General features: G+C 41.1%; 1 protein-coding gene across 5 annotated transcripts in view; it reads right to left on the bottom strand.

The window, feature by feature from the left end:
- The window catches only part of LOC122550970 (nuclear mitotic apparatus protein 1), a 120,474-nt gene that overhangs the window by 41,177 nt on the left and 66,920 nt on the right, over positions 1–12,377 (bottom strand). For all 5 annotated transcript variants that reach the window (XM_087988457.1, XM_043692529.2, XM_043692531.2 and 2 more), the window contains 4 exons: positions 10,679–10,839; positions 3,856–3,970; positions 2,616–2,733; positions 812–952 (listed from right to left, as the gene is read on the bottom strand). In XM_087988457.1, the coding sequence (XP_087844583.1) occupies positions 812–952; positions 2,616–2,733; positions 3,856–3,970; positions 10,679–10,839 (535 nt within the window). The remainder of the gene's footprint in view (positions 1–811; positions 953–2,615; positions 2,734–3,855; positions 3,971–10,678; positions 10,840–12,377) is intronic.

Raw genomic sequence — 12,377 nt, 5'->3', positions numbered from 1 at the left:
CAGAACCACATGCAAAAATATTAGGGTGGATGACAGATGTTTGATCAGAAAGGCAGGATTTAAGGTTTGGTTTAGGAGAATAAAAGAGAGTTGGTTTTAAGTGTAGAGCCTTAGCATCTGCAGACACAGCCACCAATAGTGAAGAAATTGAGGTCAGGAATACTCAAGAAGCCAGATTTGGATGAGTACAGATATCCAAATCTGAGGGGCTGGAGAATATTATGAACAGAGATACTCTGCTTATTTACACCTTGATTATAATTTCAACTTACTTCACATAAAAAAAGCACTATTGCAGATGCTGCTCTTAGCATAGTGTGTCTAGCATACAACAAGAATCCAGAGTGCGGACAAGAGTGAGAAATAACTTTGCATCCCTCATTAGAAATCTACTGCTTCAGTCTCAAAAGTCCTTCAACTGAGTCTCAGCTTTCACAGCCACTTGGGGAAAGAGAGAATTCCACATTTCCACTCACCTTTGTATAAAAATGTGCACCCTGATATTATCCTTAAACACTCCAGCTCAAATTTTAAAGGTCATGTTCCTTGGCCTTGAAACATTTCCCTTTCTACCCTATTGAATCCATGAACCATTTTAAGCACTTGTATCACATCACATTTCAGCTAAGCAAAAACAAACATAGACTTATTTATATAATTCATTGCCTCAATTTAATTTTTTGAAGTCCTGGTATTCTCAGATACTATTTAGAATATTACCACAATACCTAGATGTACCTTATGAATAACTGCTCACTTCCCACTACCTCCCCAATACTGTTCAGTTTACACTGTTGTGAATAATTCTTACCTTGTCTGAGAGCGTCACACAGAGGTCACTCTCCAGCTGCTTTTGCTTTCCCTCCCAAAGGGGTATGGCTGCCTCATGCTCATCTGCTAGCTCATTCAGTGCCTTCTGGGACTGAGCCAGACGACTGTTCAAGTCACGAACCTGTGGATAATATAGACACAGAAGAGTCTCACTACACTCCTAGGCATCTGCTGACTGGAGGATAACCGACTTGGTCATTAACTAGGAGGAGCAAAAGAAAAAACTAACTCCTTATCAAAGTGACCATTGGCCTCTGCCACAGGAGGTCATCCAGGATGAGCAAGCGATGACACAGTTGTCAAATGACAACTACCAAATGAACCACAACTGGAGGATTTTGGTTGCCAAAAAAAGTAAATTTGGTTACAAAGAATAATTCTGAAGCACCACCAACATGAAACATTAACTTTACTTTCTCTCCACAGATGCTGCCAGACTGGCCGAGTTTCCCTAGCAATTTGTTTTTGTTTCAAATATGTCTCAACCTGCCTGAACAGTGAACAATCAATGTAAACCTAACAGTGACCACAGATTGAAATAGCAAAACTGATTACCTCTTCAGCACACAATGAATTCTAATCACCACTAAGAAAACCTTATCAACTGCTGTGTCAATTTAAGCTCTATCTGCAAACATAGGTAGCTAACACGAAGAAAGAAAAAGATTTGAAATACAACGAATCATCATATCACTAAATTAAACCTTCATGATGAAACAAGCAGACTCTGCATTAGTTTGCAACAAAGTCCCACAAGTGACAAATTCGCCTGCTGGTGACCGCACTCCTTTGGTACTGCACGACAGTATCAGCCTAAATTGTCTATGCTAGTCTCTGGAGTGGGACTGGAACCCATAACCCTTTCAAGCACCAAACAAGAAAGGGTAATCAACTCAGCCAAGCTGACATGAATATGAGGGACAGATCGAAGAACACATGAAACCTCAGGAAAGTGCCTATTTTATTTTGCTGTAGGATGTGCATATTGTTGGCCAGGTCACCATTTATCAACAACCTCTAACAACCCTTGAGAAGGTGACAAGCTTCCTTTTTGAACCAATGCCATCCACAGTGCTGTCAGAAAGGAATTTCAAGGCTTTTGACCCCATAATATTTGAGGAATACCACTACTGTTCCAATTCAGCATGGTGTATGATTTGGAATGGAATATGCAGGTTGTGGTGCTCCTTGTGTCTTTGCTCAGAGTTTGAGTAGGCTGTAGGGACTAAGTGGATTACTCCTTCTAATTAGCTTGTCTGATAGGAGGGATAGATCTGAAGTTTTTTCTTTCCCAACTCAGATAAATATCCATTTACATTTTTGAAATTAATTTCTGGGACGTGGGCATATCTGGCTAGGCCAGTATTTATTGCTCATTCCTAGTTGAGCCTGAGAAGGTAGTGGTGAACTGGCTTCTTGCACTGCTCCAGTCATGTTTTGATGTAGAGAGCTCCAGAATTTTGACTCAGCAACTGAAGGAATGGCGATATATTTCCAAGTCTGAATGATGAGTGGCTCAGAGAGGAACTCACAGATGTTGATATTCCCATGTATCTGCTGCCTTAAGACTTTCAAATATGTCTCGGTCATGGATTTGGAAGGTGCTATGTAATTTTCTAAATTATAATTTTTCGGAAGTCCATAATCGGGTATAAAAAGTATTTAGGGATGCTCTGAGATTGCGAAAAAGGCTACGTAAATCTTGCACGAGTCTTCAGAATTCATGTCAGCAATAGATCCACCCAAGAATCAGGAAACAATAGCACAATAACTGAAAATTATACCTTGTATGAAAGATCTCCATTTTCTTCTTCAAGCTTATCAATCTTTCGTTCGGTTTGGTTTTTCTCAGTTTTCAGATCCTGGCATTGCTTCTGAGCATCACGTAGTCGATTTAACACACTGGGTAGAAGTGGAAGGTTTTCAGTAGTTAGAGAACTCAAAAATACATAATGTTTTACTGTCAGAAAAATTCCACAAAAACAGAATGAAAATACCTTCAAAAGCACTGCAAAAATCTACAGTTGGAAGCCTATGATTTCTTTCTCAATACCATGAACCAAAAAAAATATAAAATCCATCAAACATTGAGAGAAGTGGAAGAGGATCCTGCACAATATCTCAACTATGCCACTATAGAGGCCTCAGTAACTGAAAGGTACTCTTCTTACTCCTAACTGCCACTTTGGGACGTACAACTGGATATTTAGTACTCTGACACTGAAGTCAAAATTCTGGGTTTTAAAAGCCAATACAGTGAAAGAGGAAACCTTCTCTCATAACACTACTAGACAGCTCATTGCTCTTCTTGTACAAACTGAACAGACACCTAACTAAAGGCTGCTGAAATAAGGAAATAATACTCAGCAAGTTTAATGTCAAAGGATTAGAACTGAAAAGCAGAGAAGTTACATTAAATCTGTGCAAAACCTTGATGGGGCCACATGGAGTACTGTGTCTCCATATTACAAAGAGGATGTGGAGGCACTAGCAGAGGCACAAACTTTATTCACTAGAAAGATATCAGAATGGAAAGATCATGCTGATCAGGAAACAGTGTACAAGCTTGAGCTCTTTTTTTTCTAGAGCAAGGAAGATTGCAGAGTAATGCAACTGATGTCTTTAGATTATGAAAGGGGTTGACAGGATAGGCACAGAGAAAATATTTCAACTTAATGGACGAGACCAGAACTAGAGACCATTTAATATCGGTTAGTCGTAATAAAACCAGAGGGGAATTTAGGAAAGCTTTTTTATAAAAAGCCTAGAAAGTGGTCAGAATATACAACTTGTTACCCATGGAATGACTGAATGCATACATAATGTTCTTCTTTAAGGGAAAGCAAATAAACATGAAGGAACTGGATGGCAGGATGCGATGGAGGGTTGTAAACAGCTTGCGTGGTGTGTAGATGCAGACATGAACCAAAAATAAATGCCCCTTTTCCATGCTGTAAATACATTACTTAACTACTTCCCTCTGTGCTTTTCTGCCTTCAGTACAGATTTTGGAATTGCAGATACCTTTCATGTTTATCCCTCATATTGCTGAGTTCATCAGAATCCTCCTCACTGGTTTGTTTCTCAGTCAGTTTCACAAGACGCTCGATCTTCTGCTGCATGATTGAGATCTGCGTTTCTAGTGAAAGAGAACAAGGAAATCATAGAGACAGCATGAAGTTAAGTCTGGCCCACTTACTTACAAATTAGTTCTGATGTTGGTGACTCCACCCCCCAACCTGACACAATCACCTGCACTAACCACTCTCATTCAATGTCTTAACCAAACAACTGCAGCTCACAATACAGCAACCTGACTCCCCTCGACAATCCTGAGGGCTGATTATCTGACCTTTCAGCCTTGCACTGACTCCCTCAGTGCTGCCTACAAGTGTCAGGCTGGATTACAAGCTCAAGTCTCTGCAGTAGGTTACAAACACAGGAACTGCTGGCTTACAGGTAAGTGCTCCCCATTAAGCGATACTGATTCCTGTTTAGAAAATAGATGTATACAAAAGGAGAAATAATTGCCATTTTATCATATCTTTCATAACTGTAGAATATCCCAAAGCAATTTTCCAACCAATGAAATACTTTCGAAGTGTAGTCACTGTTGTAATGTAGGAAACACAGAAGCCACTTGAAAAAAAGTTCCCGTGACCATGATAAAGGTGATGACCAAAATATCTCAGCTGAAAGATAAACATTTGAGAGAACATCGGGACAGCCTGAATGGTGGATTAAATATATTCAAAGCTAAGATAGACATGTTTTTAAGGGATCTCTCAGGTCAACCTGAGAGCAAAGACCCAGTTTAATGTCTCATCCAAAATGGTAATATTGCAGACTATTCTCATTACTGACTGAGCGTGTTAACCATAATATTTTGGTATTCAAATGTATGATTTGAGCATCACTGGCAAAGTCAAAAAGTGTGGTTTGGAAAAGCACCGCAGACCATGAAGGGCTTATGCCCGAAATGTCAACTCCTCAAATGCTGCTTGACCTGTTGTGCTTTGCCAGCATCTGCAGTTTTCACTTTCTCCTAACATCACTAGCAAGAACAGCATATGATATCCATCCGTAACTGACATTGACAAGAGTAAAGATTCAACCTTGTGCTTTGGATCTGCAGTCATGTGAAGACCAAACCAAATAAGAATCGCAGATCTCTTTCAGTAACTGATATGAATGAACTAAATATGTTCTTTTGACAATTAATGACAATGTCATAGTTTTACAAAGATTGGCTTTCAATTCCACAAGCTGCCACTGTAGGATGTGAATCTATGAATCCACAACTCTGGCCTAGCCCTAGATTGTGTGATCAGGTTGCTGAAGTGGGTCTCACTCAGAGGTAACAGAGCTACTCACTGAAGTCAGTAAAAAACAGAATCGTGAAAAGGGTTCCAATCAAATCCAAGCCAGCTTTTCATGTAACCTAACGTGTTACGAGATGCATGTGCCAGGAGAAGATCATTCCACCGGGTAGATTCACTAGTTTTCTTCTTCTTCTTACTCCTTATTCCTGAGCCCAGCTTTTTTTTAAAAAAAACATTTGTGGATAGAGAGCGTCATGGGATGGATCAGCATTTATTGCCCATCCCCATTTGCCCTTGAGAAGGTGGTGCTGAACTGCCTTCTTAAATTGCTGCAGTCCATGTGCTGTAAGTAGACCCACAATTCCCTTGGGGAGAGAAGTTCAAAATTTGACCAATCGACAGTGAAGGAACGGTGATATATTTCCAAGTCAGGATGGCAAGTGACTTGAAGGGGAACTTGCAGCGGGTGGTATACTCATTTATCAGCTGCCCTTGTCCTCTAGATGGATTTGGTCATGGATTTGGAAGGTGCTCTCTAAGGCTCTTTGGTGAATTTCCACCATGCATCTTGTAGATGGTATGTACTGTTGCTACTGAGTGTTGGTGCTCGAGTGGATGTGGTGCCAAGTGGGCTGCTTTTTCCTGGATGGTGTCAAGCTTCGAGTGTTGTTATTCAATAATGTAGTCATCTAAATGCTGCCCCAAAATATAATTAGCTAGCGAGAGAGGCAGTCTAGAAAAACATCTGTTCTAATGATCCCAAAGGGCCATAAGACCACAATACATAAGAAGAGGCTGTTTAGCCTAGCGAGTCTGCCTCGCCATTCAATGAGATCATGGCTGATCTGATAATCTTTAATTTCACTTTCCTGTCTTTTTTCCATAACCATTGATTCCCTTATCAATTAAAAACATGTCTATCTTAGCTTTGAATATATTTAATCACCTCGCCTGTCCTCCGCAGGATAGATTCACTACTCTCAGAGAAGCAATTCCTCCTTATCGGTTATAAATGGGGGAACTCCTTATTCTGAGATTACATCCTCTGGCCCTGGACTCTCCCTGAAGGGAAACAATCTTTTCACATATACCTTGTCAAGTCCCATAAGAATCTATATTTCAATAAGGTAGCCTTTCATTCACACAACCCCTCGACAGAAGACACTCTTCATAGCTGGTATCATCCTAGGAACCTTCTCTGGAGTGCCTCCAATGCCAGTATACCTTTACTTAGATAAGGGGCAGTAAAGTGTTCGACAGTTATGGTCTAACCAGTGCCTTATCTAGTTTTAGCAAAATCTCCCTATTTTTAATTTTCATTCTCTTTGAAGTAACGGCCAACATTCTTTTTGCTGTCTCTACTATCCACTGAATGCGGACACTAGTGTTTTTGGACTCATGGACAAGGATTCTCAAATCCCTCTTTTCCATAGCATTCTGTAGTCTTTCTCCATTTAAATAATATTCAGTTCCTCTATTTTTCCTGCCAAAATGCATAACTTCATTCTTTCCCTCATTTATATTCCATCTGGCAAGCTTATGCCCACCGATTTAACCTGTCTATCCTCTGCAGACTCTGGATCATCCTCCCCATTTGCTTTCCCAACTATTTTTTGCATTAGAACACATGCCTGTAACCAATCCAGCATAATTCCCATGTTCCACAGCACAGGAGGACAGCAAGAGGACAGGTGCCTTGCTGATACATTAGCTCAAACAAGAACAGTAATGCCATGGGAACACCTTCACCTGAACGTTTCCTTCAAAGTCAAATACCAGATTGACTTTATGCATCTACATTCTTTCAATGGTAAACCATCCTCTGCTATTGCTCAATGTCATTTTGTGGCAGAACAGTGACTCAGTGGTTAGCACTGCTGCCTCTCAGCACCAGGATCCCAGGTTCATTTCCAACCTCAGGCGACTGTCTGTGTGGAGTTTGCACATTCTCCCAGTGTCTGTGTGGGTTTCCTCCAGGTGCTCTGGTTTCCTCCCATAGTCCAAAGATGTGCAGGTTAGGTGAATTGGCCATGTTAAATTGCCCACAGTGTTAGGTGAATTAGTCAGAGAGGGGTGGATCGCTCTTCGGAGGGTCGGTGTGGACTTGTTGGGCCGAAGGGCCTGTTCCCACACTGTATGGAATCTAATCTAATATACTAAAATTATCCACTCAACTGGCTCATGGAAACCTAGAAAATAGGAGTTGGAACAGGCCATTCAATATGACCATGGCCAACCATCCATCTCAGTACCTCGTTCCAGTTCTCCCTCCATACCCTTTGATCTCTTTACCCCAAAGATACTTTAACTTTCCAAACATAGGCTAGGACAGCCATCGTGTTAAGGGTTGAGATGGAGAGGAATTTGTTTCTGATTCAATATGTGAATGTACCTACGAGAGAAGGTGCAAAATTTGACCTATTCTTGGGAAATAATGCAAGGGAAATGAGTTGTCAGTGGGCGAGCACTTTGGGGCCAGCGACCACAATTCTATTAGATTTAAAATAGGGATAGAAAAGGATAGGTCAGATCTAAAAGTTGAAGTTGGAGAAGGGCTAATGTTGACAGTATTAGGCAAGAACTTTCAAAAGCTGACTGGGGGCAGATGTTCGCAGGTAAAGGGACGGCTGGAAAATGGGAAGCCTTCAGAAATGAGATAACGAGAGTCCAGAGAAAGTATATTCCTGTTAGGGTGAAAGGAAAGGCTGGAAGGTGTACAGAATGCTGTTATGACTAAAGAAATTGGGGGTTTGGTTCAGAAAAAGAAGGAATCACATGCCATGTCAAGGATAGATAGAGTGAGTCCTTAGAATAGTATAAGGCAGTAGGAGTAAAATCAGGAGAACAAAAAGGGGACATGAGATAGCTTTGGTAAAACGGTTAAGGAGAAACAAAGGGTTTTTGCAAATACATTAAAAGGACAAAAGGGTAACTAGGGAGACAATAGGGCCCCTCAAAGACCAGCAAGGCAGCCTGTGTGTGGAGCCGCAGGAGATGGAGGAGATACTAAACGAGTATTTGGCAGCAGTGTTTACTGCGCAGAAGGACATGGAAGATAAAGAATGTAGGGAAATAGATGGTGACATCTTGAAAAATGTCCATATTACAGAGAAGGAAGTGCTGGGTGTCTTAAAACACAAAAGGTAAATAAATCCCCAGGGCCTGATCAGGTGTACCCGAGAACTCTGAAAAGCCATGGGAAGTGATATTTGTATCATCAATAGTCACAGGTGAGGTACCAGAAGACTGGAGGTTGACTAATGTGGTACCAATATTTAAGAAAGGAGGTAAGGACATGCCAAGGAACTACAGACCAGTAAGCATGACATCGTTGTTGGGCAAGTTGTTAGAGGGAATCCTGAGGGACAAGATGTACATGTATTTGGAAAGGCAAGGACTGATTAGGGATAGTCACCAATGGCTTTGTGCATGGGAAATCATGTCTCACAAACTTGATTGAGTTTTTTGAAGTAACAAAGAGGATTGTTGAGGGCAGAGCAATGGACGTGATCCACGTGGACTTCAGTAAGGCGTTCGACAAAGTTCCCCATGGGAGACTGGCTCGCAAGGTTAGATCTCAGAATACAGAGAACTAGCCATTTGGATACAGAACTGGCTCAAAGGTAGAAGACAGGGTGGTGGTGGAGGGTTGTTTTTCTGACTGGAGGCCTGTGATCAGTGGAGTGCCACAAGGATCAGTGCTGGGTCCACTACTTTTTGTCATTTACATAAATGATTTGGATGTGAACGTAGGAGGCATAGTTAGTAACGTTAGTAAGTTTGCAGATGACACCAAAATTGGTGGTGTCATGGACAGCGAAGAAGGTTACCTCAGACTACAATGGGATCTTGATCAGATGGGTCAATGGGCTGAGGAGTGGCAGATGAAGTTTAAATTTAAATAAATGCAAGGTATTGCATTTGGGAAAGCAAATCTTAGCAGGACTTACACACTTAATGATAAGGTCCTGGGGAGTGCTGTGAACAAAGAGATCTTGGAGTGCAGGTTCACAGCTCCTTGAAAGCAGAGTTGCAGGTAGAAAGGAAAGTGAAGGCGGCGTTTGGTATGCTTTCCTTTCTTGGTCACACTATTGAGTACAGGAGTTGAGAGGTCATGTTGAAGCTGTACAAGACATTAGTTAGGCCATTTTTGGAATACTGCGTGCAATTCTGGTTTCCTTCCTATTGGAAGGATGTTGTGAAACTTGAAAGGGTTCAGAAAAGATGTACAAGGATGTTACCTGGGTTGCAGGATGAGAGCTATAGGGAGAGGTTGAATAGGCTGGGGCTGTTTTCCCTGCAGCATGAGAGGTTGAGGGGTGACATTATAGAGGATTATAAAATCATGAGGGTCATAGATAGGATAAATAGACAAAGTATTTTCCTTGGGGTTGGGGAGTCCAGAATTAGATGGCATCGGTTTAGGGTGAGAGGGGAAAGATATAAAAAGGGATCTAAGGGGCAACTTTTCATGCAGAGGGTGGTGTGTGTATGGAATGAGCCGCCAGAGGAAGTGATGAAGGCTGGTACAATTGTAACATTTAAAATGCATCTGGATGGGTAAATGAATAGGAAGGGCTTGGAGGGATATGGGCCAGATGCTGGCAAGTGGGACTAGATTAGCTTTCGATATCTGGTTGGCATGGACGAGTTGGACCGAAGTGCTGTACATCTCTATGACTCTAACGGCATCTATGTCCATCTTGAAAACATTCACTATTTGGGTCTGAACCGCTTTCTGTAGCAGAGAATTCCACAGGCTCACTACTCTCTGAGTTAAGAAATTTGTCATCTCAAATCTGAATGGCTAACCCACGCCATCCTTACACTACGTCCCCTTGTTCTGGATTCCTTGGCTTTTGGGAACATTGCGCCTGCATTTAACTTGTCTAATCCTGTTAGAATTTTATAGATTTTTATGAGGCCACCCTCATTCCTCTAAGCTTCAGTGAATATAGTCATAACCAATTCAGTTTTTCTTCATACGTCAGTCCTGCCATTCCAGGAATCTGTCTGGTCACTAATGTCCCCTAGGGAAGGGAACCTGCCCATCGCTCTCAGTCTGGGTCTATATACACATCAACATAGTCAACTGAACTGGCTTAGCAAGTCACTCAATTATGTCAAACAGTAACAAATACTCAACGTAAGAAAGACATTCACTGCCACTTTCTCAGAGCAACTAGCAATGGGAAACAAATGCCTAGCAACACCAACATATCATTAATGAGAACGTAAAAAGAAAATGCAATAGCTCAGTGACAGAGCTGCTTTCAAGTCTGTTTGGTTGCCATTTATGCTAGCAGACACAATGTCTGTGCCCACTATCATCGATACAGGATGATTACAGTAAACATAACTACAAGACGCTCTGCAGCATGTCCCCAGCTCTGTAACCACCATTGCTGAGGAGGACAAGAAAGAGAATGCTTTGGGAATACAATCACCTCAGGATTCCTCACTCACACTGCACAAACACATACCAGAAACCAATCTGTGAAGGAATATAATTTCTTTTCTGTTACCTTTCTCGGTAAGCAACTTGCGGGCTTCAGTCAGCTCGATCTCCAAATCATCGCGAAGTGTTCGTGCATCCGCAAGCTGTCTCTTCATGCGCCGCACTTGGACTAATGGGGTTTGCATGAAGTCCCGCATGGGCGATGTAGGAGAGTTAGATGGTGCAGAACTGCAAAATTGAAGGATAGAGATAACTACCAAAACATTGCAGACCCTTTCTTTACATCTTTTAGCTCATCAACCCTGTTTATTTGGAACCAGTGAATAGCTCTCAAGTAAAACAGTGATGCCCAACATGCACAGTCTCCACCACTCACCAGACAAGTTTGTGTGACAGCAGAGTGAGCAGTTTACTATACAAGATGGCAACTATAACATGTTTACAATTGTAAAAATAATTTCAGCTCCAGTTATTTGATTGTGTGCACCTAATGGACAAACCTTATAATATGATAATAGCTGAAAAATACATGGCAAGTGGGAAATTCAATAAAGAGAGTCTCAAATAACAGCAGGTCTAAAACAGTTCAATTACAAAAACAGCTCTCATGGCATTGGCATGCATTCAGATCATGTTTGTATCATCCCGATTATGGGAAATCACATTTGAACAATAAGTTGCAAAATCTTGGACGAGGTTACGTGCTGTGGACAAAGGGGATCCAATGAATGTATTTCCAAAAGGCATTTGATAAAGTCTTATAAAAAGTTATTGTGCAAAATAAAAGCTCGAGGTGTCTGGGGTCCATTTTTTTTGATATTCATTCATGGGATGAGGGCATTGCTGGCTAGGCCAGTATTTATCATCCATCCCTAAATGCCCAGAGAACAGTGGAGAGTCAACCACAGAGCCATGGGTCTGGACTTACTTGTAGGGAAGGATGGCTGTTTCCTTCCCTAAAGATAATAACTGGCTAAAAGGAAACACTAGATGTAAATGAATCATTTTTAGGTTGGCAAGATGTAAAATGTGACATGTCACAGTGAATGGTGCTAGGACTTCAACAGCTTATCATTTATATACATGACTTCAGCAAAGTGACGGAAGGTATGGCCGTTAAATTTGATGATGCAAAGAAAGGTAGAAAACAAACTTGTGAAGAGATCACTAGTTATAAAAACAAATTTGATAGGTTAAGCGTGCAGACAAAGATGTGATAAATGGAGAATAAGGTGAAAACATGTCATACTGTCCATTTTGGCAAGGAGAAGCATATTATCTAACTGGTGAGACATTACAGAGCCCTGAATGCAGAGGGATCTTGCTGCCCTTATGCACAAATCACAAAGTCAAAGGTATAGAAAATAATTAAGAAAGCTGATGGACTGTTATCATGTATCACAAGGAAAACCAAATGCAAAAATCAGGAGGTTATGTTTCCAGTTATAAACGACACTGGACTATAATGCTCAGTATTGGTCCTTATTTAAAGATGTATGTAAACACTTTGGAAAGAATTCAGAGCAGGTTTAATAGACTAATACCTGTACCTCGATTTGGCAGGTTGCCTTATGAAGAAAGGTTAGACAGGCTAGTCTTGTACCTGCTGGAATTGAAAAGATTAAAAGGCAACTTGGTTGAAAGAAAATGCTGAAGGTTCTTGGCCAGTTAGATGTGGAGAGCAATTTTTCCTCTTATAGAGAATCTAAAAGCACTAAAGGACTGTTTAAAAATCCAGGTTGTCCATTTAAAATGGAGATTAGGTG

This window comes from Chiloscyllium plagiosum, unplaced genomic scaffold, assembly GCF_037043375.1.
Source record: "Chiloscyllium plagiosum isolate Xiang-an unplaced genomic scaffold, Cpla_swu_hap1 HiC_scaffold_6, whole genome shotgun sequence".
Classification (NCBI taxonomy): domain Eukaryota; kingdom Metazoa; phylum Chordata; class Chondrichthyes; order Orectolobiformes; family Hemiscylliidae; genus Chiloscyllium; species Chiloscyllium plagiosum.
The sequence above is the reverse complement of the archived record's forward strand: the minus strand, read 5'-3'. Positions and strand labels throughout refer to the sequence as shown.